This window comes from Pelophylax lessonae, assembly GCF_965119305.1.
Source record: "Pelophylax lessonae genome assembly, chromosome: 6".
NCBI lineage: Eukaryota > Metazoa > Chordata > Amphibia > Anura > Ranidae > Pelophylax > Pelophylax lessonae.
In genome coordinates, this window is record NC_138773.1 from 144,696,932 (window position 1) to 144,719,894 (window position 22,963).

General features: G+C 47.7%; 1 protein-coding gene and 1 pseudogene across 2 annotated transcripts; one reads left to right on the top strand and one right to left on the bottom strand.

Annotated features, from left to right (window-relative positions):
* Positions 1–593: 593 nt before the first annotated feature.
* On the top strand, positions 594–19,956 carry SOCS1 (suppressor of cytokine signaling 1). Its single transcript, XM_082260144.1, has 2 exons — positions 594–743; positions 19,087–19,956. Exon 2 carries the CDS (start codon positions 19,165–19,167, stop codon positions 19,801–19,803), a length of 639 nt encoding a protein of 212 aa, XP_082116270.1. The 5' UTR covers positions 594–743; positions 19,087–19,164; the 3' UTR covers positions 19,804–19,956.
* LOC309558660 lies at positions 7,750–14,834 on the bottom strand (annotated as a pseudogene). The gene is made up of 2 exons: positions 14,769–14,834; positions 7,750–9,154 (listed from the first exon to the last, which is right to left on the bottom strand). The product of its transcript is annotated as an uncharacterized misc_RNA (transcript).
* Positions 19,957–22,963: the final 3,007 nt, after the last annotated feature.

Below are 22,963 nucleotides of genomic sequence, written 5' to 3' on the forward strand. Positions count from 1 at the left end.
GCTGCGCAAATGCAATGTGATAAAAAATATTGCAACAATCTCCATTTTATTCTATAGGGTCTCTGAAAAAGTATATATAATGTTTGGGGGTTCTAAGTAGTTTTCTAGCAAAAAAAAAAAACTATTTTAACTTGTAAACACCAAGTGTCAAAAATAGGCCTGGTGGGTAAGTGGTTAAAGTGGATTGTTTTTTTTTTTTTTTTAAATAAAAATATCGTAATGATGTATCTATAATTACAGAGCTGCTTTCATTTGTGTCTGGAATTCAAAACAGGCCAAGAATTCACGCTCTATTCCCCCAAACAGAAACCTAACACCCAACAGAAAAAAGAAAAAATCAAGAAGCAATGACCTTTTTCAACAAAGCTCGGTTTCTTTGTTCATTTCTTTGAATGCACTTTTCTCTATTTCCTAGAATGGCTGAATAGAAAGTGAAAGTCGTACCACCCAGCTGGGCGCCTGTCACGTGTTTTCAGAGAAAGGGGAGGAGGGAGGAGGGTTGCTCATACAAAAAAAAAAAAAAAAGAACGTGTCACTTACTGGAGCTCAGAGGCGATGGCAGTCCCGCAGTGAGCTGACAAGTATATGACTCCTGGATTGTACATTGTGGGAGATTATGGTTTATATCACTGTTGGCCTCCCTAGGACTGTTATTTGTGTGACCGTATTTGTGGAATACACTGATTCCTTATTTTACAATCCTGGTGGAATAGTTTTGTGCTGGAAGAAGCCGCAGACAGCAGGTAAGAGGCTGTCGCTTAGTGCTGTTGTGCATTTGATATATAAAGTACCTTCTCTTCTGTCTTTTGTACTTCGATCTATTATCCTAGATACACACATAACCTACGAGAATGCTTTGCTTCTTTGCCTTACTTCACTTTGTTCTGTGACCTAGTTACTAAACCCAGTCATTAGATTCATGCTATTTAATACAGGATGTGCCTGAATCTCTATTTATTACAGCCAACTATCAGCTGTGTCAGCGTAACCTGTCCCCGACTCTTTATGTTGTGTGTGTTTCATATATATATATAGATAGATAGATAGATAGATATATGGGCATAGATATATGGGCAATGTTTGTCTTCAGAAGAAATTCGCTGGAAATGATTACTTCCTCCACACATGTAAGCCATCATGAAATAGTTCTGCAGCTAAATAGGTGTGAACAGAAAATAATGAATTACTTTACCAGACCACTGCGGACCTCACATGGAAATTTAGGATTCTGCATGTGTACCACTGCTACTGTATTTTCTGAGTAAATTTGTTCTAGATATGAAAGAAATGCTCAGCTTTTGTGTGGTGTGTTTTTTTTTTGCTGTGGACATCTCGCAATACAATATGATACCAGTGTAGCCATACAATACTGAGCTAACCAGATTTAGGGGCGGTTGCTGCTTATCTGATTTGGAGTCTGTGAGGGAATGCTGCATACTTCTTTTTTTAACCTCTTAAGCCCCGAAGATTTTACCCCCTTCCTGACCAGCCCCTATTTTGCGATTCGGCACTGCGTGATTTTAACGGACAATTGCGCATTCGTGCGACGCTGTATCTAAACTAATTTGAAGTCCTTTTTTTTTTGGTGGTATTTGATCACCGGTGCAATTTTTTTGATCATGCGCTATAAACAAAAAAAGAGCGACAATTTTGCAAAAATAACATTTTTCAAATTTTTTTTATATGAAATTCCTCCCAAAAAAATGTAAAAATCAAAATTTTTTTAAATTTTTGGCCAATTTGTTTTCTGCTACATATGTTTGGTAAAAAAAAATCACAATAAGCGTATTTTGATTGTGGTTTGCGCAAAAGTTATTGCGTTTACTAACTAAGGGAAAGATTTTTGTCATTTTTGTTGTGTTTTTTTTTTTTTAACGTGTAATGGCGGCGAACTGCGTTTTTTTTTTTCTTTGCAGGACTGTGACATTGCGGCGGACAGATCGGACCCTTGACTGACATTTTTGACACTTTTGGGGGTACCAGTGACATTACTACAGTAATCAGTGCTATACATATGCACTGTTACTGTAAAAATGACACTGGCAGGGAAGGGGTTAACTTTATTGGGGAAGGAGGGGTTAAGTGTGTCCCTAGGGGCGTGTTTCTAACTGTGCAGGGATGTGGCTTTACATTAACAGCACAGATCAACGGTCCTACATAGCAGGACCTTCTGATCTGTGCTGTTACACAGGGAAGAATGACAGGCGGCTTTGTTTACATTAGCCGCCTGCCTTTCTCACTTCACAGCGGACATCGGGTCCGCCGTTCACACGCATGGAGGTGTCCGTAAACGAGCCGGGGCGGGAGCGCGCCTCCAGGGGCGCGAGCTCGCCCCCCTATTGGCTTACAGGCTAGTGACGTACCCATACGTCACTTTGCCTGGCCGGGGCTGACCGCCGCAGTATATGTACTTGCGGCGGTTGGCAACCGGTTAATACCTGTGTGGTCAGAAAGAGTAAAGCGATTGCTGCCAGTTGGCACATGCCCTAGCATTGTTAGATGGGATCGTGTATGAAAACTAGTGGTTTTCAATCCTCAATAGAATCACAAGTCTCAGAATATTATTCATGCCCACTGCCTTCATATTTAGGGACTCGTAGTTCCACAACAGCAAGGGATCTGTGAACTGCAGCCATCTTCATTTTAGGATAATGCACACTGAAAAAATATAGGCTCATTGTTCGGATGCATGTTTATAAAGAAAACCTGATTAGTTTCATACATGCATTACATGTTGCGATCATGTGAATTGTAGAGCACTATGTTAAAGGTGAGGTGAAGATGAGTTTCCTTCTATTGCTCTATTGTAAATGAATGGGCTGTCTTAATGCAACACACAATAACCTAATGTTAACTATCGGGCGGTAACCCAAATGCAAAGGAACCTGAAATGAAATTGCTTTGCACAGATCCCCTTAGCCCTGTAGATCCTGGGCCTGCTCCAGTATTTTATGAATCTAGCGAGACCTAATTAAATGCAAGGGTGGATCCTTATCTGAACTTCCATCATTTGGGATATCAATTTATACTTCAGGGTCAGCCAGTTCCAAAAAAAGCATACTCCTAAATATAGAAATTCATGGCAGAAAAAAAACGATTGCATATCTTCATAAAAGACTGTAGTAACAGACCTCAGCTGTGTAAAAAGCATTTTAAAAGCAAGCACAGATCGGGCACGCACGCATAGCTCTGCATTGGGGGACGTATACTGGTGGTCACTGGCTGCACTGGAGGCACGCACGCATAGCTCTGCATTGGGGGACGTATACTGGTGGTCACTGGCTGCACTGGAGGCACACACGCATAGCTCTGCATTGGGGGACGTATACTGGTGGTCACTGGCTGCACTGGAGGCACGCACGCATAGCTCTGCATTGGGGGACGTATACTGGTGGTCACTGGCTGCACTGGAGGCACGCACGCATAGCTCTGCATTGGGGGACATGTATACTGGTGGTCACTGGCTGCACTGGAGGCACGCACGCATAGCTCTGCATTGGGGGACATGTATACTGGTGGTCACTGGAGGCACGCACGCATAGCTTTGCATTGGGGGACATGTATACTGGTGGTCACTGGCTGCACTGGAGGCACGCACGCATAGCTCTGCATTGGGGGACATGTATACTGGTGGTCACTGGCTGCACTGGAGGCACGCACGCATAGCTTTGCATTGGGGGACATGTATTCTGGTGGTCACTGGCTGCACTGGAGGCACACACGCATAGCTCTGCATTGGGGGACATGTATACTGGTTGGTCACTGGCTGCACTGGAGGCACGCACGCATAGCTCTGCATTGGGGGACATGTATACTGGTGGTCACTGGCTGCACTGGAGGCACGCACGCATAGCTCTGCATTGGGGGACATGTATACTGGTGGTCACTGGCTGCACTGGAGGCACGCACGCATAGCTCTGCATTGAGGACATGTATACTGGTGGTCACTGGCTGCACTGGAGGCACGCACGCATAGCTCTGCATTGGGGGACATGTATACTGGTGGTCACTGGAGGCACGCACGCATAGCTCTGCATTGCGGGACATGTATACTGGTGGTCACTGGCTGCACTGGAGGCACGCACGCATAGCTCTGCATTGGGGGACGTATACTGGTGGTCACTGGCTGCACTGGAGACACGCACGCATAGCTCTGCATTGGGGGACATGTATACTGGTGGTCACTGGCTGCACTGGAGGCACACATGCATAGCTCTGCATTGGGGGACATGTATACTGGTGGTCACTGGCTGCACTGGAGGCACGCACGCATAGCTCTGCATTGGGGGACATGTATACTGGAGGCACGCACGCATAACTTTGCATTGGGGGACATGTATACTGGTGGTCACTGGCTGCACTGGAGGCACGCACGCATAGCTCTGCATTGGGGGACATGTATACTGGTGGTCACTGGCTGCACTGGAGGCACACACGCATAGCTCTGCATTGGGGGAGATGTATACTGGTGGTCACTGGCTGCACTGGAGGCACGCACGCATAGCTCTGCATTGGGGGACATGTATACTGGTGGTCACTGGCTGCACTGGAGGCACGCACGCATAGCTCTGCATTTTTGGGACATGTATACTGGTGGTCACTGGCTGCACTGGAGGCACGCACGCATAGCTCTGCATTGAGGACATGTATACTGGTGGTCACTGGCTGCACTGGAGGCACGCACGCATAGCTCTGCATTGGGGGACATGTATACTGGTGGTCACTGGAGGCACGCATGCATAGCTCTGCATTGGGGACATGTATACTGGTGGTCACTGGCTGCACTGGAGGCACGCACGCATAGCTCTGCATTGGGGGACATGTATACTGGTGGTCACTGGCTGCACTGGAGGCACGCACGCATAGCTCTGCATTGGGGGACATGTATACTGGTGGTCACTGGCTGCACTGGAGGCACGCACGCATAGCTCTGCATTGGGGGACATGTATACTGGTGGTCACTGGCTGCACTGGAGGCACGCACGCATAGCTCTGCATTGGGGACATGTATACTGGTGGTCACTGGCTGCACTGGAGGCACGCACGCATAGCTCTGCATTGGGGGACATGTATACTGGTGGTCACTGGCTGCACTGGAGGCACGCACGCATAGCTCTGCATTGGGGACATGTACGCTGGTGGTCACTCCATTGGAGGCACGCATGCATATCTCTGCATTGGGGACATGTACACTGGTGGTCACTGCATTGGAGGCACGCACGCATAGCTCTTCATTGGGGACATGTATACTGGTCACTGCATTGGGGACATGTATGCTGGTCACTACATTGAAAGGGGGCATTTATACTGGTCACTATATTGAAGGGGGCATGTACTGTGGGGTTTGTGCTAGGGGCCTGTACTGTGGGGTTTGTGCTAGGGGCCTGTACTGTGGGGTTTATGCTTGAGTTGTTTGTGCGGGGTTTGTGCTGGGGGGGTCTGTACTGTGGGGTTTGTGCCACTCTCAGTCCATGTATCCCATAATAGGATGTCTCTCACAGTATATCCCATAATAGGGCCCCTGTTCCCTATTATGGGATATACTAGTACTGATGGACCCCTTAATATGTGATATATTGGGAGAATTGGTTCACGCAAGCAAAATAGAGGGGACAAAATAGGTGGGGTCTATAAGGGGTGGGGCTTCTGAGAAATGGGATGGGTCAAAATGGAAGGGCGGGGTCTTGTGCCCCCCCCATCTTAAAACTTCACCAGCCGCTAATGATTGTACCCATATGAAATTGTCGTCCTTTTTTTTTTTTTTTTTTTTTTTTCACACAAACTAAGCTTTCTTCTGGTGTCTTTGAAGGTTATAGAGTTTTGAAGCTATGGTGCCAATCATTAAAAATTGATCACTCCTGACGCACTCATGGCCTATCTTATTTCTTGAGACCCTAACAAGCCAGTAAAGTAATCCCCCCCCCCAAATTACCCCTTTTTGGAAAGCAGACATTCCAAGGTATTTAGTAAGAGGCATGGGGAGTTTTTTTGAAGTTGTAATTTTTTTTTTTTTTTCCATAAGGGCTCTTTCACACGGTCCGCCTCCGTAGGTGGATCCGTGCTGCTCAGCGGGGATCGATCCGCAATCCCTGCTGAGCCGGCAGATGACAGCTCCATCTCCGCTTGCAGTGCGGAGAGGGAGGTGTCACAGCCCCCGCTGCTCTCTATGGGGGATCGGATGAGAGCAGACCGCCTGTCCGCTCTCATCCGATCCGATACCTGAACGGATGGAAAAATAGGGTTTCCATCCGTCCAGATTTCACGGACAGGATCGGATACGGATGGCAGCGGGTGTCAGCGGAGATGTCTCCGCTTACATCCGCTGCCCCATAGAGCTGCATGGAGGATCCAATCAGATCCGCCTAAAAAACTGACAGGCGGATCTGATCGGACCACCCGTGTGAAAGAGCCCTAATTCTTTGCAATTTTTTTTTTTCACAAAATTGTCATATTACCAAGTTATTTCTCACACACTGTATAGGCATACTTGCAACTACACCCCAAAATATAATCTGTTGCTACTGCTGAGTATGATACCACATGTGTGGGACTTTTCAATGGCCTGATCACATACAGAGGTCTCACATCCAAGTAGCACCTCCAGGTGTTCTAGGAGCAAAAAATACACATATCATTTCCTGACAACCTATTGTGAAGGCCCTGGAGCACCAGGACAATGGGAAATGCCCACACAATGACCCAAATTTTGGCAAGAAAACACCCCAACACATAATCTAGGAGCCATAATGTGTCTTTTGAAAATGTTTTTTTTTCCCCACAAGTTGGAAAATGTGGAAAGAAAATGAAACCGCTTTTTTTTTTTTTTTTTTTTTTTCCTTCACAAAAAGTTGTTCATTTATAAGATATTTCTAACACCTAGAATGTACATAGCACAAATGACACCCCAAAATACATTTTGCTACTCCTGAGTATGGGGATACCACATGTGTGACACTTTTTTACACAGCTTAGCCACATACAGAGGCCCCACATGGAGGGAGCACCGTCATTTCCTGACTTCCCATTACAATTTTGTGAGGTGCTGACGTGGCACGGATGAGCGCTGACGGGGCACGGCTGAGCACTGATGTGGCATGGGTGTGGCCCGAAAGAGCACTAACGGGGCATGGGTGTGACACGGATGAGCATGGATGAGACACATCTGAGCACTGACATGGCATGGGTTGAGCACTGAGGTGGCACGGATGAGGTATGAAGGAGGCAGAGGATTGGTGCAGCTGAAATCTCTCCTCGCACACTGTACTGATCGTTGTGTACAGCGTGCAAGGAGATGTGAGAACTGAACCGGACATGCATAGTTTTGTTGAAAAGTGATCGCTCCATCATTGGACGGAGCAATCACGTGGTAAAGGGTCGCTGTCATTGGCCCTTTACCACAACTATTGATGCGCTGGGACCCGGCGAGCACGGACACTTCCATGTGCGCGCCCCACGAATTCTGGGAGGACGTCACTTTACGCCCTCCCAGAATAGGCCGACATCGCTGTAACCGTCATTTGGTTTTGGCCCGGTCGGCAAGTGGTTAATGACAAGGCCATTATTTTCTGAGATTCGCGCACTGCGTTACTGTTACTGACAATTGCGCGGTAATGCGATGCTGTATCCAAATAAAATTGATGTCCTTATTTTTTTTCCCCCCCACAAACAGGGCTGTGGAGTCGGTAGATAAATGTTCCGACTCCTCAGTTTTTTGTACTTCCGACTCCAACTCCAACTCCCCGACTCCGACTACTCTGTATTAATATGTATTAATCTTTCTACACTGACTTGGGTGGGTGGCATTGCAGTAACTATTCTGGCCACATCACTAACGATCTCCGGATAAACAAGGATGGCTTCTTCAATAGTAAATTTTGATGTGCGATCATACTTTTCAACTTCTTTTAGTGCTTTATAAAACTCCTGTTGAAATTTTTTTATTTGGACATTTACTGGTTCTGTAATGCTTATTCGACGTAGCTTTCCTTTAGTAACTTCCATTTTGTCTAAGAAGGAATCAAAGTCTAATTCTTCGAAGAAGATGATCCTGAGTTACCACTATTGCTTAAAAGAACTTCATCCTGTGGAGGTATTTCAGGTCGTAATCCCTTCATGCGAACTGCTACATCATAGAGGGCCTTTTTCCCAGTAGCAGTCTGTTCACTGTTCAACAAAAGTCGGCTCATTGGGTCGACATAAATAACCGCTAACAAGATTTCATTTTCCAGCAAAAGACTCTCTCTTTTCATCATTTGAAGATGCAATGCCCTCAGCAATTAACCCTCCATTTTTGTTCAGGCGATATAACAGGCTCTTCCATTCCAAGAGGAGTTTACCCGGTGTTAGATCGTCACATTGCAACCTCTTGGTGACAGTGAAGGGGTGAGAAAGAAGGTTCTCCAGCTTTTTTGTTTGTGTCCACTGGCTTTCAGTTAATGCAAGATTTTCATTGTCCATTTCTTCTATGAAGTCTTTTTAAGTTCAAGCAAATGCTTCACCATTAAATAAGTGCTTCCCCAGCGAGTTGTTTGATCCAAAATGGCTCCTTTTCCTGCATGTCTTTTCAAAATTGCATCTGTTTTTGGAGCCCTGGCTGCAACAGTTACTTGCCGTAATTTGCCAATTAGTGTAGCTGCATGGCGATCTTTTAATCCATCTCTTATGGCAAGTTGCAGTGTATGAACAGCACATCGCATATGATGAATAGTAGCAAGCTTCAATGCTTCTTCAACAAAGTTGTCTAAAAAAAATGTCAGCATTCTCTTCAGTTTCTAAACTTTTTTTCTCCAATACTTGCAGAGCTGTCTTCCTCTAACTCTAATATCTGTTTGTTACTTTCTTCATCTGCGTTCATCTTCTCAATTGTGCTCAACATGTTAGAAGCGTTATCTGTCACAACACATAAAATCTGTTCCTTTGTAATTTCAAAATCTTCTAGAACACCCTCCACTAACTTCTGAAGGTAATCACTGTTGTGATGTGCCTGAGTGTCCTTTAATCCGAGGGTCCGTGTTATTGTTTTGTTATTTTAATCCACAAATCTAACATTAATAGCAAAATAATTGACTCTGTGACGTGTGCATGCATCCATTTTAAGGAAGACAAAACGTCCTTTCAGTACTTTCTGTAGTTCTTCCTTTTTACATTTGGCCTCCTCAATTATATTGTTATTATATTATAATTTCCTTATACTAAGTCATTTATTATAACTTTTTGTGAATTGGGACATTTAAACTTGCTTTTTTTCTTTTAATTCCAATCTAAATTTAATCGGAGTCGGTGCATTGTTTGCCCAGGGCCAGATTAATGTAGGGGCTATTGGAGCTGCAGCTCCAGGCCCCTACCTTTTATATAGGCCCCAGGTTGGCCATATTCACTGTTACCGCTCTTCTGTCACTTGTAAACACAGAAGTCTGGCTTCTATGCTCGCTTCCCCAGGCAGCTCCCTCAGAACCTCCCCACACAGCACGAAGGCCGGACAAGGAGGGACAGTTGCCGATGCATGGATGTGTTTATGGGCTTCAGAGACAGCATCCCATATGGAATTAGGCATGCATGGCTGCACCCTTCCTCCTCTGGGTGCATGCCAAGGCACGGCCCTTAAGGCCCTTCAAAATCCTCAGCACCAAGCCCATGATGCTCTTAATCCGGCCCTGTGTTTGCCGACTCCAACTGCAGGTACCAAAAATTTCCTCTGACTCCGACTCCACAGCCCTGCCCACAAATAGAGCTTTCTTTTGGCGGTGTTTGGTGTTTGATCACCTCAAAAAAAGAGCGACAATTCTGAAAAAGAAAAAAAAAAAAATTCTCTATCGTTCATTGACGGACGCAGTCCTCTGATGCAGGTTAATACCGCCCCCTACAGGAGTAGGACACTAGGGAGAAAGAACTTCTGGCTACGCCTATGGGCAGTCCCTGGGGATTTACCCTCTCTCTTCCTGCATAGGATGTCAGTTTTAATCCACCTAGTCAGGAGTAAGGACCTAGTTCCTTGCTGGGATCTTTGGTCCTGGCATAGAAGTAGTGTTTTTTTTTTTTTTTTTTTTTTCTCGCTTTTTAGTTAGTCTTATTTTCTCAAACGTTTTTCCTGTGAGATCTTTAAGCAATTATGCCAGGCTGGGCGAAGGGCTGTATCCCTATATCCAGTGGTCACCCCAGTCTGGCCATCGAGCGTGTGCAGGTCTTAGCTCCGCGCTGGGTCGGCTGCGACATAGTCTGCGAGTTAAACGTCTCACCAGGACGCACACGACAGGGTCTAGGTTTATGTCGCAGCGTTCCTATTTGGCCGACAGCCCCCCTACTCCGGTGGCGTGGGGTCCTGTCATGAGATGGCGCCCGCCTGTTTTCCTGGTATGGTAAGTAAATGTTCCCCCCCCCCCCTTATCCCCTCTGGCAGATTTTGGGGTGGACGTGGGCTCTCTCTCTGGGATGGTCGGACCCTCACACTCCTGGGTTCCCCTCTGTCCTCTTTTGGGCCTATCTGAGGCTGGGGCCTTGTGTGCAGGCCGCATGGGGGGCCGGTCAATGGTGCGGGGGGGTCCTTGGTCAGGCCCTCCAGGGCTGGATGATGTAGTAGGGCTGGCGGTGGTTCTCCCTGGGGGGGGGGGGGTCCTATTGCCGTGCTGGCTGCCATTTTGTTGTAACCTTGTCTGCAGTTATGGCGGCAGCCATCTTTGGGGGTGGAGGTGGTTTTCAGCCTTTTTGCTGTGGATTTTTTTGCTGGGAAGGCCCGTGGGTGTGCCTGGAGGCTTTTTTTCGGTGGGAGGGGCCCCTCTCTTCAGCCCGGGAAGTTCCTGGCTCACTTTGTTTTCCTGAGCCACCGCTGACACGTGCAGACCTTCCTGATCAGATTGCTGCATTCCAAGGACAGTGAGTCACTGGGGGATTATTCTTTCTCTCTGCAGGGGTCCTTAGCGTGGGCCTGACCTCCCAGGGGGTGCAGTAGCGCTGTGGGGATGTTCCTTTTTCATACAAAAACTTTTTCTGTCATTTTTCTCAAAGCTTGCTGGCGGGTCCTATTGGTGCAACATGGACTCCTTAGGCCATGAGGCCATGTGTCCCCCCACCTGAGCCCCTCACGGAGGCCACAGGGCCCTCTGCATCTCAACTGTCTACTGATGCAATTTCAGCGGTCCTGGAAGCTTTTGTGTCCCGGGTGGAGGTGGCTTTTAGAGGGCGGGTTGCGCAGAAACGACCCCTGCCTTCTCTGATGTCTCAGACTCTGAGTCTGACCCAACCACCGCAGACGTGAGTACCCCGGCCGGGTCTGGTACCCCGCACCATGCGTCCTCTGATAGTGAGGGTGAGCTTTCTGCCTCTGCTGTGCAGGATAAGGCGCTGGTGGACGCACTGGTTGTTTCGGTGCACAAAACCCTAAAATTGGAGGATGTGGCTGTCATCGCTCCTGGGGCGCGGGTTGCCTTCGGCACCCATAAGCCTCCAAGGGAGGAAAAGTATTTTCCCTTCCCCACTTATTTTGCTAGCCTACTCGCCAAAGAATGGGAGCGGCTGAAATGTTCTACTGGGGTGTCTAGGCGGTTTACTAGACGCTACCCCTATAAAGAATCTCTGGTGAAGAAGTGGTCGGTGCAGTGGCGCAGCGTGGGGGTTGCAGGGGGGGCCACTGGCACCGGGCGCAACATTTAGGGGGGCGCATCCCATGCCCGCAATCGGCGGGATCAAAGTGTCCCTTTATTCTGAAGTTACCCGCCCGCCCGCACTTCACCTCTTGGCTCAGTGACCGCTGCTTTGTGCAAGACGAGCGGCGGACCTCTGAAGGTGTCATGCGGCCAGGGGGCGGGGCTGGTCGTGGATGAAGATGCCAGTCTGTGGCTCGGTGCATGTGCAGCACCACTTCCGGAGTCTCCCCCTGCTGTCCGGCCGGCCGGCCACCGACATGCTGTCTCTTCCCTCCTCGAGTCGCCAGTGTATTGGCACAGAACAAGGTAAGTGATGTCTTGCCTGCCCCCAGGGCCCAGGGAAGTGAGGGGGGGGGGTGTCAGTGTAGGGGGGTCAGCATAGGTGTCAGTGTAGGGGAAGTGGACATGGGAGGGGGGGGGGTGGTCAGTGAAGGGGGTGTCAGTGTAGGTGTCAGTGTATGGGGGGGGGTCAGTGTAGAGGAGGGTGTGTCAGTGTAGGGGGGTCAGCGTAGGGGTCAGTGTAGGTGTCAGTGTAAGGGGGGGTCAGTGTATGTGGAAATGTAGGGGGGTCAGTATAGGTGTCAGTGTATGTGGGGGTCAGTGTATTGGGGTCAGTATAGGTGTGAGTGTATGGGGGAGGTCAGTGTAGGGGGGTCAGTATAGGTGTCAGTGTATGGGGGGGGTCAGTATAGCTATTAGTGTAGGGGTCAGTGTAGTGGGGGGTCAGTGTATGTGGAAATGTAGGGGGGAGTCAGTGTAGGGGTCAGTGTATGGGGGGGTCAGTGTATGTGGGAATGTAAGGGGGTCAGTATAGGTGTCAGTGTAGCTGTCAGTGTACAGGGGGGTCAATGTAGGTGTCAGTGTATGGGGGGGTCAGTGTAGGTGTCAGTGTATGGGGGGGTCAGTGTAGAGGAGGGTGTGTCAGTGTAGGGGGGTCAGCATAGGTGTCAGTGTAGGGGTCAGTGTAGGTGTCAGTATATGGGGGGGGGATCAGTGTAGGGGGGGTCAGTATAGGTGTCAGTGTATGGGGGAGGTCAGTATAGGTGGGTCAGTATAGGTGTCAGTGTATGGGGGGGGTCAGTATAGCTATTAGTGTAGGGGTCAGTGTAGTGGGGGTCAGTGTATGTGGAAATGTAGGGGGGAGTCAGTGTATGGGGGGGTCAGTGTATGTGGGAATGTAAGGGGGTCAGTATAGGTGTCAGTGTATGGGGGGGGGGGTCAGTGTAGAGGAGGGTGTGTCAGTGTAGGAGGGTCAGCATAGGTGTCAGTGTAGGTGTCAGTGTATGGGGGGGGGGTCAGTGTATGTGGAAATGTAGGGGGGTCAGTATAAGTGTCAGTGTATGTGGCGGTCAGTGTAGGGGGGTCAGTATAGGTGTCAGTGTATGGGGGAGGTCAGTGTAGGGGGTCAGTATAGCTTTTAGTGTAGGGGTAAGTGTAGGGGGTCAGTGTATGCTGAAATGTAGGGGGAAGTCAGTGTAGGGGTCAGTGTATAGGGGGTCAGTGTATGTGGGAATGTAAGGGGGTCAGTATAGGTGTCAGTGTAGCTGTCAGTGTATGGGGGGGTCAGTGTAGGGGGTGTCAGTATAGGTGTTAGTGTAGGGGTCAGTGTATGGGGGGGTCAGTGTAGGGGGGTCTGTATAGGTGTCAGTGTAGGGGGTGTTAGTGTATGGGGGGGGTCAGTGTATAGAAATGTAAGGGGGAGTCAGTGTAGGGGTCAGTGTATGGGGGGTCAGTGTATGTGTCAGTGTAGTGGGGGTAAGTGAAGGTGGGTCAGTGTAGGTGTCAGTGTATGGGGGGTAGGTCTGTGTAGTGGTCTAGTAGGTTTGTGTAGGGGGCGCAAATTACTTGCCTTGCTGACAACCCACGCTACGCCACTGGGTCGGTGCCACCTAAGGTGGATCCCCCGGTCTCCAAACTTAAAAAGGCTACCAAGATTCCGGTAGAAGATTCCCCGTCCTTTAAGGACCCTGGGGATAGAAGGGTGGAGGCTGTGGCCCACAACATGTACGCTATGGTGGGGACTGCACTATGGCCTGCTTTTGCTGCGGCCCTTGTGACCCAAACGGTGACTGAATAGGAGAAGCTGCTACGCTGTGACATGGAGGGAAAGCTCATCCCACCTGAATTTGGGGAACTGTTGGACCAGATGGTGCAGGCGCTGCAGTTTACTTGAAATTATGCGCTGGACATTGCTTCCCTTTTGGGTCGCCTGTCGTTTTTGGAGGTGGTAATGAGGCATATGCTCTGGCTGAAGTGTTGGTCTGCAGATCAGGCTTCTAAGAAGGCCTTGACGGAACCGTCTGTTTAGGCTACCCTGGACGACATTATTACGGGGCAAAGAGTACCTTTTTCTCCTGCAGGCTTCCAGGGGTAGGGATTCTAGCCATCGGCGGGGTCCGTCCTTTTAGGCTCACAGGAAGTATTCTCGTTCCTCGGGGGCAGCCGATAAGGCAAAGCCCTTCAAGGTTCCCTCAGGGGGTTCCAAGCATCCCTGGTCTGGAAAACAGAAGTCTGGTTCCGCCAGACCTGAGGACAAGGCCCTGTCGGCTTGAAGGTGCACCCTCCCCCCTGACTGGCCTTTGCCAGTTCTCAGACCTGTGGCTGGCCCGGATCCCAGACAAATGGGTCCGGCGAGGTTGTGAGGTCCGGATACAAGATCGAGTTTCGATCCGTTCCTCCGGTCAGGTTTTTCCCTTCCAACGTCCGCCTATCCCCCGGATCACTTGCGAGCGTTCTATGGGGCAGTGCAGGACTTGCTACAGAGCGGAGCGCTTTTGATGGTTTTTTTTCCAACCTGTTCACGGTTACTAAAAAGGAGGGCAAGGTGCGTCTGATCCTGGACTTAAAGGCACTGAATGTGTTCGTGTGCGCTCAAAAGTTCAAGATGGAAACTATTTGCATGGTGGTGGCCTCCTACATCAGGGGGACTTCCTGACCTCAATAGACATCAAGGATGCCTACCTTCACATTCCAATCTGTGCTGCTCACCAACGGTTTCTCGGTTTTTGCCATGGGAGAGGTTCGCTATCAGTTTGTGGCGTTACCCTGGTCTCTCCTCTGTTCTTCACAAAGGTGTTGGCCCCAGTCCTGGCATTGTTATGGCAGCAGGGGATATCGGTCCTAGTTTACCTGGACGATCTGCTTCTCCGTGCGGAGTCCCCCTGCGTTGCTGACGGAAAACTTGGGGGTCACCATGAGTACTCTGGAGGAGTTTGGTTGGATTGTGAACCTTCAAAAGTTGTCTCTTACCCCCTTCCATGAGACTGGTCTATCTGGGCCTAACTTTGGACTCGTCCTCTGCTAGGGTGTTTCTTCCTCCGGAAAAGCTCCAGTCAGCGGTTCATTTGTTGCTGTCCACTGACAGGCCTGTTCCTTTGGACCCGTATGAGAGTACTGGGACTGATGGTGTCCTCATTTGCTCAGTTCCACACGAGGGTTCTTCAATAGGAAATTCTTCTCTAGTGGAACAAACACCCGAATTCTCGGATTCGGTTAAGCCACAGGACCAGAGAGTCCCTGGTCTGGTGGCTTTGGTCCCCAATGCTTCAGTCGGGGAAATCCTTTCTCCCTATATACTGGACAATTGTCATCACAGATGCGAGTCTGTCCGGGTGGGGTTCCTCAATCAGGACTAGGCTCAGGGAGTCAGGTCCCTGGAGGAATCTCGATTGCCAATCAATGTCTGGAGCTGAGAGAGATCTGGCTTTGCCTGACGCACTGGACTGACTGTCTTGAGGGTTGTCCAGTGCACGTTTAATCGGACAATGCCACAGCCGTGGTTTACGTCAATCACCAAGGGGACACCAAGAGTGTCTTTGCGGCCCTGGAAGTGGCAGACATTCTACGTTGGACAGAGCACCATGTTCTAGCTCTCTCCGCGGTCCACATTCTTGGGATTGGAAAATTGGCAGGCGGATTAGTTGTGCCTTTGCTGGGGCATTCTGGACGTGGATCTGTTGGCGTCTCGTATCAACAGAAAGGTACAGACGCCGAAGATGCGCTGGTGACCCCCCTGGGGCCAGTACCGGCTGATGTGTGCCTTTCCTCCTCTCAAGTTGCTGCCAAGACTTCTTTGCAGGATAGAGGCGCAAGGGATTCCTGTCATTCTTGTGGCTTTGGACTGGCCTGGTACGCCGACCTCACGCTTGGTACGCCGACCTGGTCAGGCTTGTCGCAGACTCCCCATAGAGACATCCTCTCAGGGAGGATCTACTGTCTCAGGGGCCTATCTTCCATCCTGCTTTAGTCGCTGGCTTTGACAGCTCGGCTGTTGAAAGCCAGGTGCTGAAGGACAGGGGTTTATCTGCTTCAGTGATTCCCACTTTGCTAAAAGCGAGGAAGGTGACTTTACGTGGAAGTCGTACATTGCGTGGTTTGAGTCCCTTGGGACCCACCCTCGCTCCTATTCGGTGGCTCAGATCTTGGCTTTCCTTCAATGGGGAGTTGATCAAAGTTTGCCTTGAGTACTATCAAGGGTCAGGTTTTGGCCCTGGCTATTTTCTTCCAGAGGCCATTGGCCGCCCATTCCCTGCTGCGTAGCTTCATCCAGGGGGTGCAACACTTGGTACCTCCGGTGCGACCTCCGCTACCGCCATGGGACGTTAATTTGGTGCTGTCGGTGCTCCAGAGGCCTCCCTTTGAGAATATTCGGGAGGTTCCCCTGCTTACCTTGTCTCAGAAGGTAGCTTTCTTGGTGGCTCACTTCTGCGTGCAGGGTGTCGGAGCTGGCGGCGCTGTGCTGGCGTTTTCCCTATCTGGTGGTTCACAAGGACAAGGTGGTACTTTGTCCGGATCTGTCTTTCCCGCCGAAGGTGGTTTCCACTTGAATGAGGACATCGTGTTACATTCCTTGTGCTTTAAGCCTAAACATCCTAAGGAACTTGCTCTGCATACACTGGATGTTCGGCCAATTAGGTGTATTTGGATTTGGCGTCTACCGAGTCTTTTCGCAAGTCTGACTCGCTCTGTGCGCTCACGGATGGCCTGAAGAAAGGGCTGCCTGCATCTGCTGCGACTATTTCCAGATGGATGAGACAGACAGTGGTGCAGGTTTATTCCATTTAAGGGTCAGGTTCCACCTTTCCCTGTCAAGCGCACTCTACTTGGGCGCTTAGTGCTTCCTGGGCTTGTTGCCATCAGGTGTCTGTGCTTCAGGTGTGCTGGTCGTCCATTCACATCTTTACCAAATTTTATAAGGTGGATGTGATGGCATCTGCAGATGCCTCCTTTGGCCGCAAGGTTTTGCAGGCTGCAGTTTAAGGGGCCCCTTGGCTTCCTTGAGGGTGTTTTTCTGTTTGTTTTCAGGTGGACCTCATCTGGTTGTTCTGATAAGTCCTGTGTTGCCTGGTTGGCCATGTTGGCCTTGGGGACTGTTTTGTTTGTTTGTTCTGCTGTTCCCACCCACCACTCATTTGGGTACTGCTTTGGGACGTCCCTACTGACTTGCATCAAAGGACTGCGTCCGTCAATGAACGATAGAGAACTGGATTTTTGACTTGCCGTAAAATCCTTTTAAGTTCATTGACGGACGCAGTACCCGCCCCTCTAATTTTTTGAGTAGATTGGTGTACGTTTTCTCTGACACTGCTTTGATACAAAACTGACATCCTATGCAGGAAGAGAGAGGGTATACCCCCCCCCCCAGGTACTGCCCATAGGCGTAGCCAGAAATTCTTTCTGTCTAGTGTCCTACTCCTGTAGGGGGCGGTATTACCCTACTGATATGCATCAGAGGACTACGTCAATCAATGAACCTAAGAGAGAAGGATTTTACGGTAAATCAAAAATCCATTTTTTTTTTAAATTTCTGCTATGTAACATTCCCAATATAAAAATTTTTTTTTTTTTTTTTGTTTTTGTTTTCATCATTTTAGGCCAATTTGTATTCTGCTACATATTTTTGGTTCAAAAAACAAAACCAACAAACCCCACTAAGCATATACTGATTGGTTTGCACAAAAAATGATCACGTCTCCAAAATTAAGGAAAGATTTGCAGGGTTTTTTTTCTTTTTTCCTAGTAATGGCGGAGATATTTTTACCAGGACTGCAACATTGCGGCGGACAGATTGGACAGCTAACTGACATTTTTGACACTTTTGGGGGGACCAAGAGACATTACTACAATAATCAGTGCTACAAATATGCACTGTTACTGTACTCACGACTTTGGCAGGGAGGGGGTTAACACCAGGGGCTATCAAAGGGTTCAATGTCGCCCTAGGGGATGCGTTATAAAGGGGGGGCTTGCTGCATGAACAGAGAGACCTGTGTTCCTAAATAGGAGGAACACAGGAATCCTGTGTTCATAACTGGTAGAACACCGGTCTTCCATGTTTACAAGGGCAGACCGCCGTTCTGTCTCCACGGGGAGCGATCATCGGTGCCCGGCGGCAATTGCGGCTGCCAGACCCACTGATTGGCTCCCCCTGAAGGCAATTGGCACGTGCGCTTGCCCCCACTAGCAGTTCTGCAAAGCCACTCGGTTATGCCATTTCGTGGGACAGAGCCGACTTGCCGCAGTATATGTACTGCTGGGGGTTGGCAAGTGTGGTTAAAAGATTTCTGATTTGCTTTAGTATGTTATGTGCACATTATTATATTCATTAAATAAAGGTTATTATGTAAGCTGTATGCACTGGAAGTTGAAAATGAATGGAAATATTTTGTTACTCCTGTAGGGGTTAATTATCAAAGGATAATTTTAAAGACAAAGCTTCCAATAGACTAGAGCTATAGCTGGCACTGACCAATCAAAGAAACAGCAATCTGCCTAAATGCTTGTTTTATAATCAATGCCTGCCTGCTAGCGTTGCTGTAAAAAATGGCTGTGGGGAATTGTTTTCTGAGAATGCCTGCTTGTTTCTCAACCATTTACTGATGCAGTCAATAAGTGGAGGCTACTTCTACCAGAAAGAGCTGAATTTTAAAATCCCAGGCAGAGATAAGGTCAAGTCAATCAGCAAAGATTTATTGAACCACAATGTCTGTACAAGACATTAAAACATATTTTTTAAAGGAAGCTATTTTACTGCCGACCAACTATGTCATAGACGGTAAAGGCTGAGTAACAGGAAAGGGGTAGCACAGACTTGCATTGTGTATCAGAGGCTGAGTATTCAGATTTACCATGAATGTGTCACTTACAGCTTACAGAGTAAAAATAGAAAGCTGATTGCAAAAGGAGTTGGTGATGGGAAATGCATCTATGTAATGTAGGTTGCCATTAAAAAATCAGACAGAGTTCCATTTCGCTGTTATTAAATCCATTATATTTTATGCATTTATCAGTTGCCATGCATCAGTTTAGAGTTTTTAAATGTAAAAAGCACAATTAAAATTATGCAAATGTGAAGTTATTTGTGTTGTGAATTTTCTATTATTGCATCGTTCTTGTGTTCATTATGTTATTGTATTGTTTAATCTAACCTTTCTATCTGTTCTTTTAGGGGAGCAGCAAAGGAAGTGCAGAACTGCCACTAAGAGGGACGCTATGGAAGACCACATAGGTTGGTCTTGTCTATAGGATGGTAGCACACAGCAAGGTGGAAGCAGATAATGCAGTTGCAGACAGAATATCTCAACACCTGGAAGCCTCAAACACAGATCGTTCCCAGGTCCAACCTGCCAGAGCTGTCCATAACAACAGCCCTGGACATCCTCTTCCTGCAGCACAGCTTGGTGATACACATTTTCGAACCTTCCGCTCTCAGTCGGATTTCATAATTATTACCAGGACCAGCAACATGCTAGATAGTTGTGGTTTTTACTGGGGACCAATGACAGTCAATGGGGCACACGACAAACTAAGGCAGGAGCCTGTGGGCACTTTCCTTATCAGAGACAGTAGACAGAAAAACTGCTTTTTTGCTATCAGTGTTAATACAACTTCAGGACCCATCAGCATCAGAATCCACTTTCAGGCTGGGAGATTCAGTCTAGATGGCAGCAAAGAGTCATTCAACTGCCTTTTTCAGCTAGTGGAACATTATTTATTTTCTCCTAAAAATATGCTAGCTTTTCCTCTAAGGAAGGTCAGATTAAGACCTCTGCAAGAACTCTGTCGAAAAAGCATATTGGCAACATTTGGGAGACAGAATTTGGACAGAATCCCAGTCAACAGAGTCTTAAAAGACTATTTAAAATCTTTCCCATTTCAGATATAACACAAGGCAATAATACCAAATGCAAAATGGACAAAAGCTCAACTTTCTTGGAATACTTTTTATCTTATTTATTGGTTGTCAAGTTTATTTTTGTAGCCATTTATCTGTATTTTGGGAAAAAACTTGAACACTCGTTTACAAAACAAGATTATTTGCACAAGCTAAAAAGGGTCACTCCTCTTTTGGAAATCTATTTCTGCTGTGCAGAGATTTATATTTTATTACATTTTAAAAATAATACATTTTATTATAAAATGATCAAAACAACTTTGCATCTGATCATTTCATTTTGTGTAGATTACTGCTAAAAAAAGTGCTACCAATAATTCAGTTATGCATGTTGACATTGTGCATTGGGGTGCCATGCAGAATGGCAGTGTATGAGCTATACAAATTGGCCAACAAATTGACCATCTTTACTATTTAAATCTAGTGAAGGCTCACTTCAAGTATTCAATGATGTGAAAAGCAATGTTAAGATTTAAAGTGAACATGGCTACATTTTTATTGAGTGAAGATTCTCACTCGACTCTTTTTTTTTTTAGTAAATCCACCTCATTCATTGCGCCATGTTTTAAACCATGTTTTAAACCACTTGCCAACCGCTGGGCAAAGCGATGTATTACTATGTCACTCGCCAAGGAGCCTGTAGGGGGCGAGCGCGCGCAGCTGGAGGCGCGCTCCCTCCCCCGCTCCCGCTCGTTCACGGCGGCTCCGATGTCCGCCGGCCACTCGCGATCTCCCGCTGGAGAGGGAGAAAGGCAGGCGGCTAATGTAAACAAAGCCGCCTCTCATTCTCCCTGGTGTAACAGCAGAGACTATACGATCCTGCTATGTAGGATCGTATGTATCTGTGGTTACATCAAAAGCCACACCACTTGACAGTTAGAAGCATGCCCCTAGGGACACACTTAACCCCTGGATCTCGAATAAATTTAACCTCTTCCCTGCCAGTGTCATATTTACAGTAACAGTGCATATGTATAGCACTGATTACTGTAGTAATGTCACTGGTACCCCCAAAAGTGTAAAAAATGTTAGGGGTCCGATCTGTCCACCGCAATGTCGCATTCCTGCAAAACAAATCGCAGATCGCCGCCATTACTTGTACAGTAACAGTGCATATGTAATTATTTATAGCACTAATTACTGTAGTAATGTCACTGATACCCCCAAAAGTGTAAAATGTTAGTCAGGGGTCCGATCTGTCCGCCGCAATGTCACAGTCCTGCAAAAAAAATTGCAGATCGCCGCCATTACTAGTTTAAAAAAAAAAAAAAAAAAACAATAAAAATTACCTAAATCTTTCCCTTAGTTGGTAAATGCAATAACTTTTGCGCAAACCAATCAAAATACGCTTATTGCAATTTTGGTTAAAAAAAAATATGTAGCTGAAAACAAATTGGCCTAAAATGTTAAATTTTGATTTTTACATTTTTTTTTTTTTTTGGGGACAAAATGTGAAAAATATTGTTGTTTTTTCAAAATTGATGCTCTTTTTTGTTTATAGCGCGAAAATAAAAAATCGCACAGGTGATCAAATGCCACCAAAGGAAAGCCCTGTTTGTGGGAAAAAAAGGACATTGTCTGTTAAATTCACGCAGTGCCGAATCGCAAAATAGGCCCTAGTCCTTGAGCAGCCAAATCCTCCGGGGCTTAAGTGGTTAATGCCCTACATGCATAACCCCATTTACATACAGTATGTTTGATATGACTCCAACCTGTTGCCCTTTGCATTTTGTTTAGGCATTCTAAAATTCTTGCTAACATCTTACATATTTACACTACCTAAATGTCACAAGGTTAAAATACTTAATTCTCTTACGTCCTCCGCCAGTCGCAGCCCCTCATACAGCCTTTACGAGTAGGTAATGGTGCCCTCTGCAGGAGAAAGCTAGGCAGTTTTAAATGTTAATAAAAAAACTTTCTACACTTGGGCACACCTCCAGGGGGCCATTATCCTGACCCAGTTACCACTGTTCTTCAGTTTTATGCTGCCTAGCGTCAGGAGTAGGCTAGGTCCTCCCTGCTGGGACCTAGTGTCTCAGTTTCTTTGTGTTTTTTTTTTTTTTTTCTTAAAATGTGTTTTTTCTTTGAAAATAGCTATTTATTTCTCTCACTATCGCTAGTTAGTCAGGATTTTCCTGGAGGACTACAAGTGACAGCAGAGTTGGGCCTCCCACTGGATAATATAGATCCTTATGGAGTCCCGGCCTGCCACCGAGCGTCGCAGGTCATTGGTGCGCCCTGGCCTCGTAATGACAGTGCCCCTTTGGGATGGGGACAAGCCTGCGGAATTTTTCTTCACCGGGATGTCTCAACTCTGGAATGCCGTAAGTTGCTAGCATCCTTCCTGCCTGACGGCACTCCCACTCAGGGTGGGAGGTGTTCCGTATCAGAGCGGTGCCCGCATTCACTGGAATTAGTGAGTGTTACTACCCCTGGGTCCCCATAATGGGGGCTGTTATCAGTGGGGGTGTTCTGTGGGCCCACTCTTAGGGGATGGCAGTACATGGCTTCTGTGGTATTCCCCTCCTGGCCGTGAGGTATGGCCCCCTTCCTCCCTGCCCCTGCTTGGGGCGCTCTGCGGTACATACTGCCATGACTGGGGGGTGTGGAGGGCTTCTTACATCCCAGGGGTGCTCTCTGGGGTTCCCTGTGGGTGCCAGTGTATGTATTTTTTTACTAGAATTGGCGCCGCTCGCACGGCCGCCATTTTGGCTGAGGGCAGGCTGTTTGGCCTCCTTGTGTGGGCAGCAGCCATTTTAGTTCCTCATCTTGGCGCCATCTTAGGTGTGGGCGGTGGCCATCTTGCCAGTGCTTCCTCCTATATTTTTTCATTCGGGCACCATTTTCTTGTGGCTCCGGGCGGGCATAGGCCTCTAGTGAATGAGGTCACTTCCTCTTTTCTCTCACAAGCAGCGTATGGCAAGTACTCTGGCACACTGTGGGGAGATTTTAGCTGTTTTCTCAGGCATTTTCCTGCAAAAAACTGTTTTTTCTTGTGGCTATAGGGATCTCCATGGGTGGTGCAGTTTGCGGTGGGGGTCCGCGGGAACCGCCATTTTAAAGGGCCAGCACTCCAAAAAAATTTTATTACAAAAATGGAGTCCCAGGATAGCAAATTCCCCACAGACCTGGCTGGTGCTTCAGGAACTCC

Bases quoted from the DNA above. Each gene is read 5' to 3' on its own strand.
- SOCS1 (XM_082260144.1), top strand. From the start codon at position 19,165: ATGGTAGCACACAGCAAGGTGGAAGCAGATAATGCAGTTGCAGACAGA.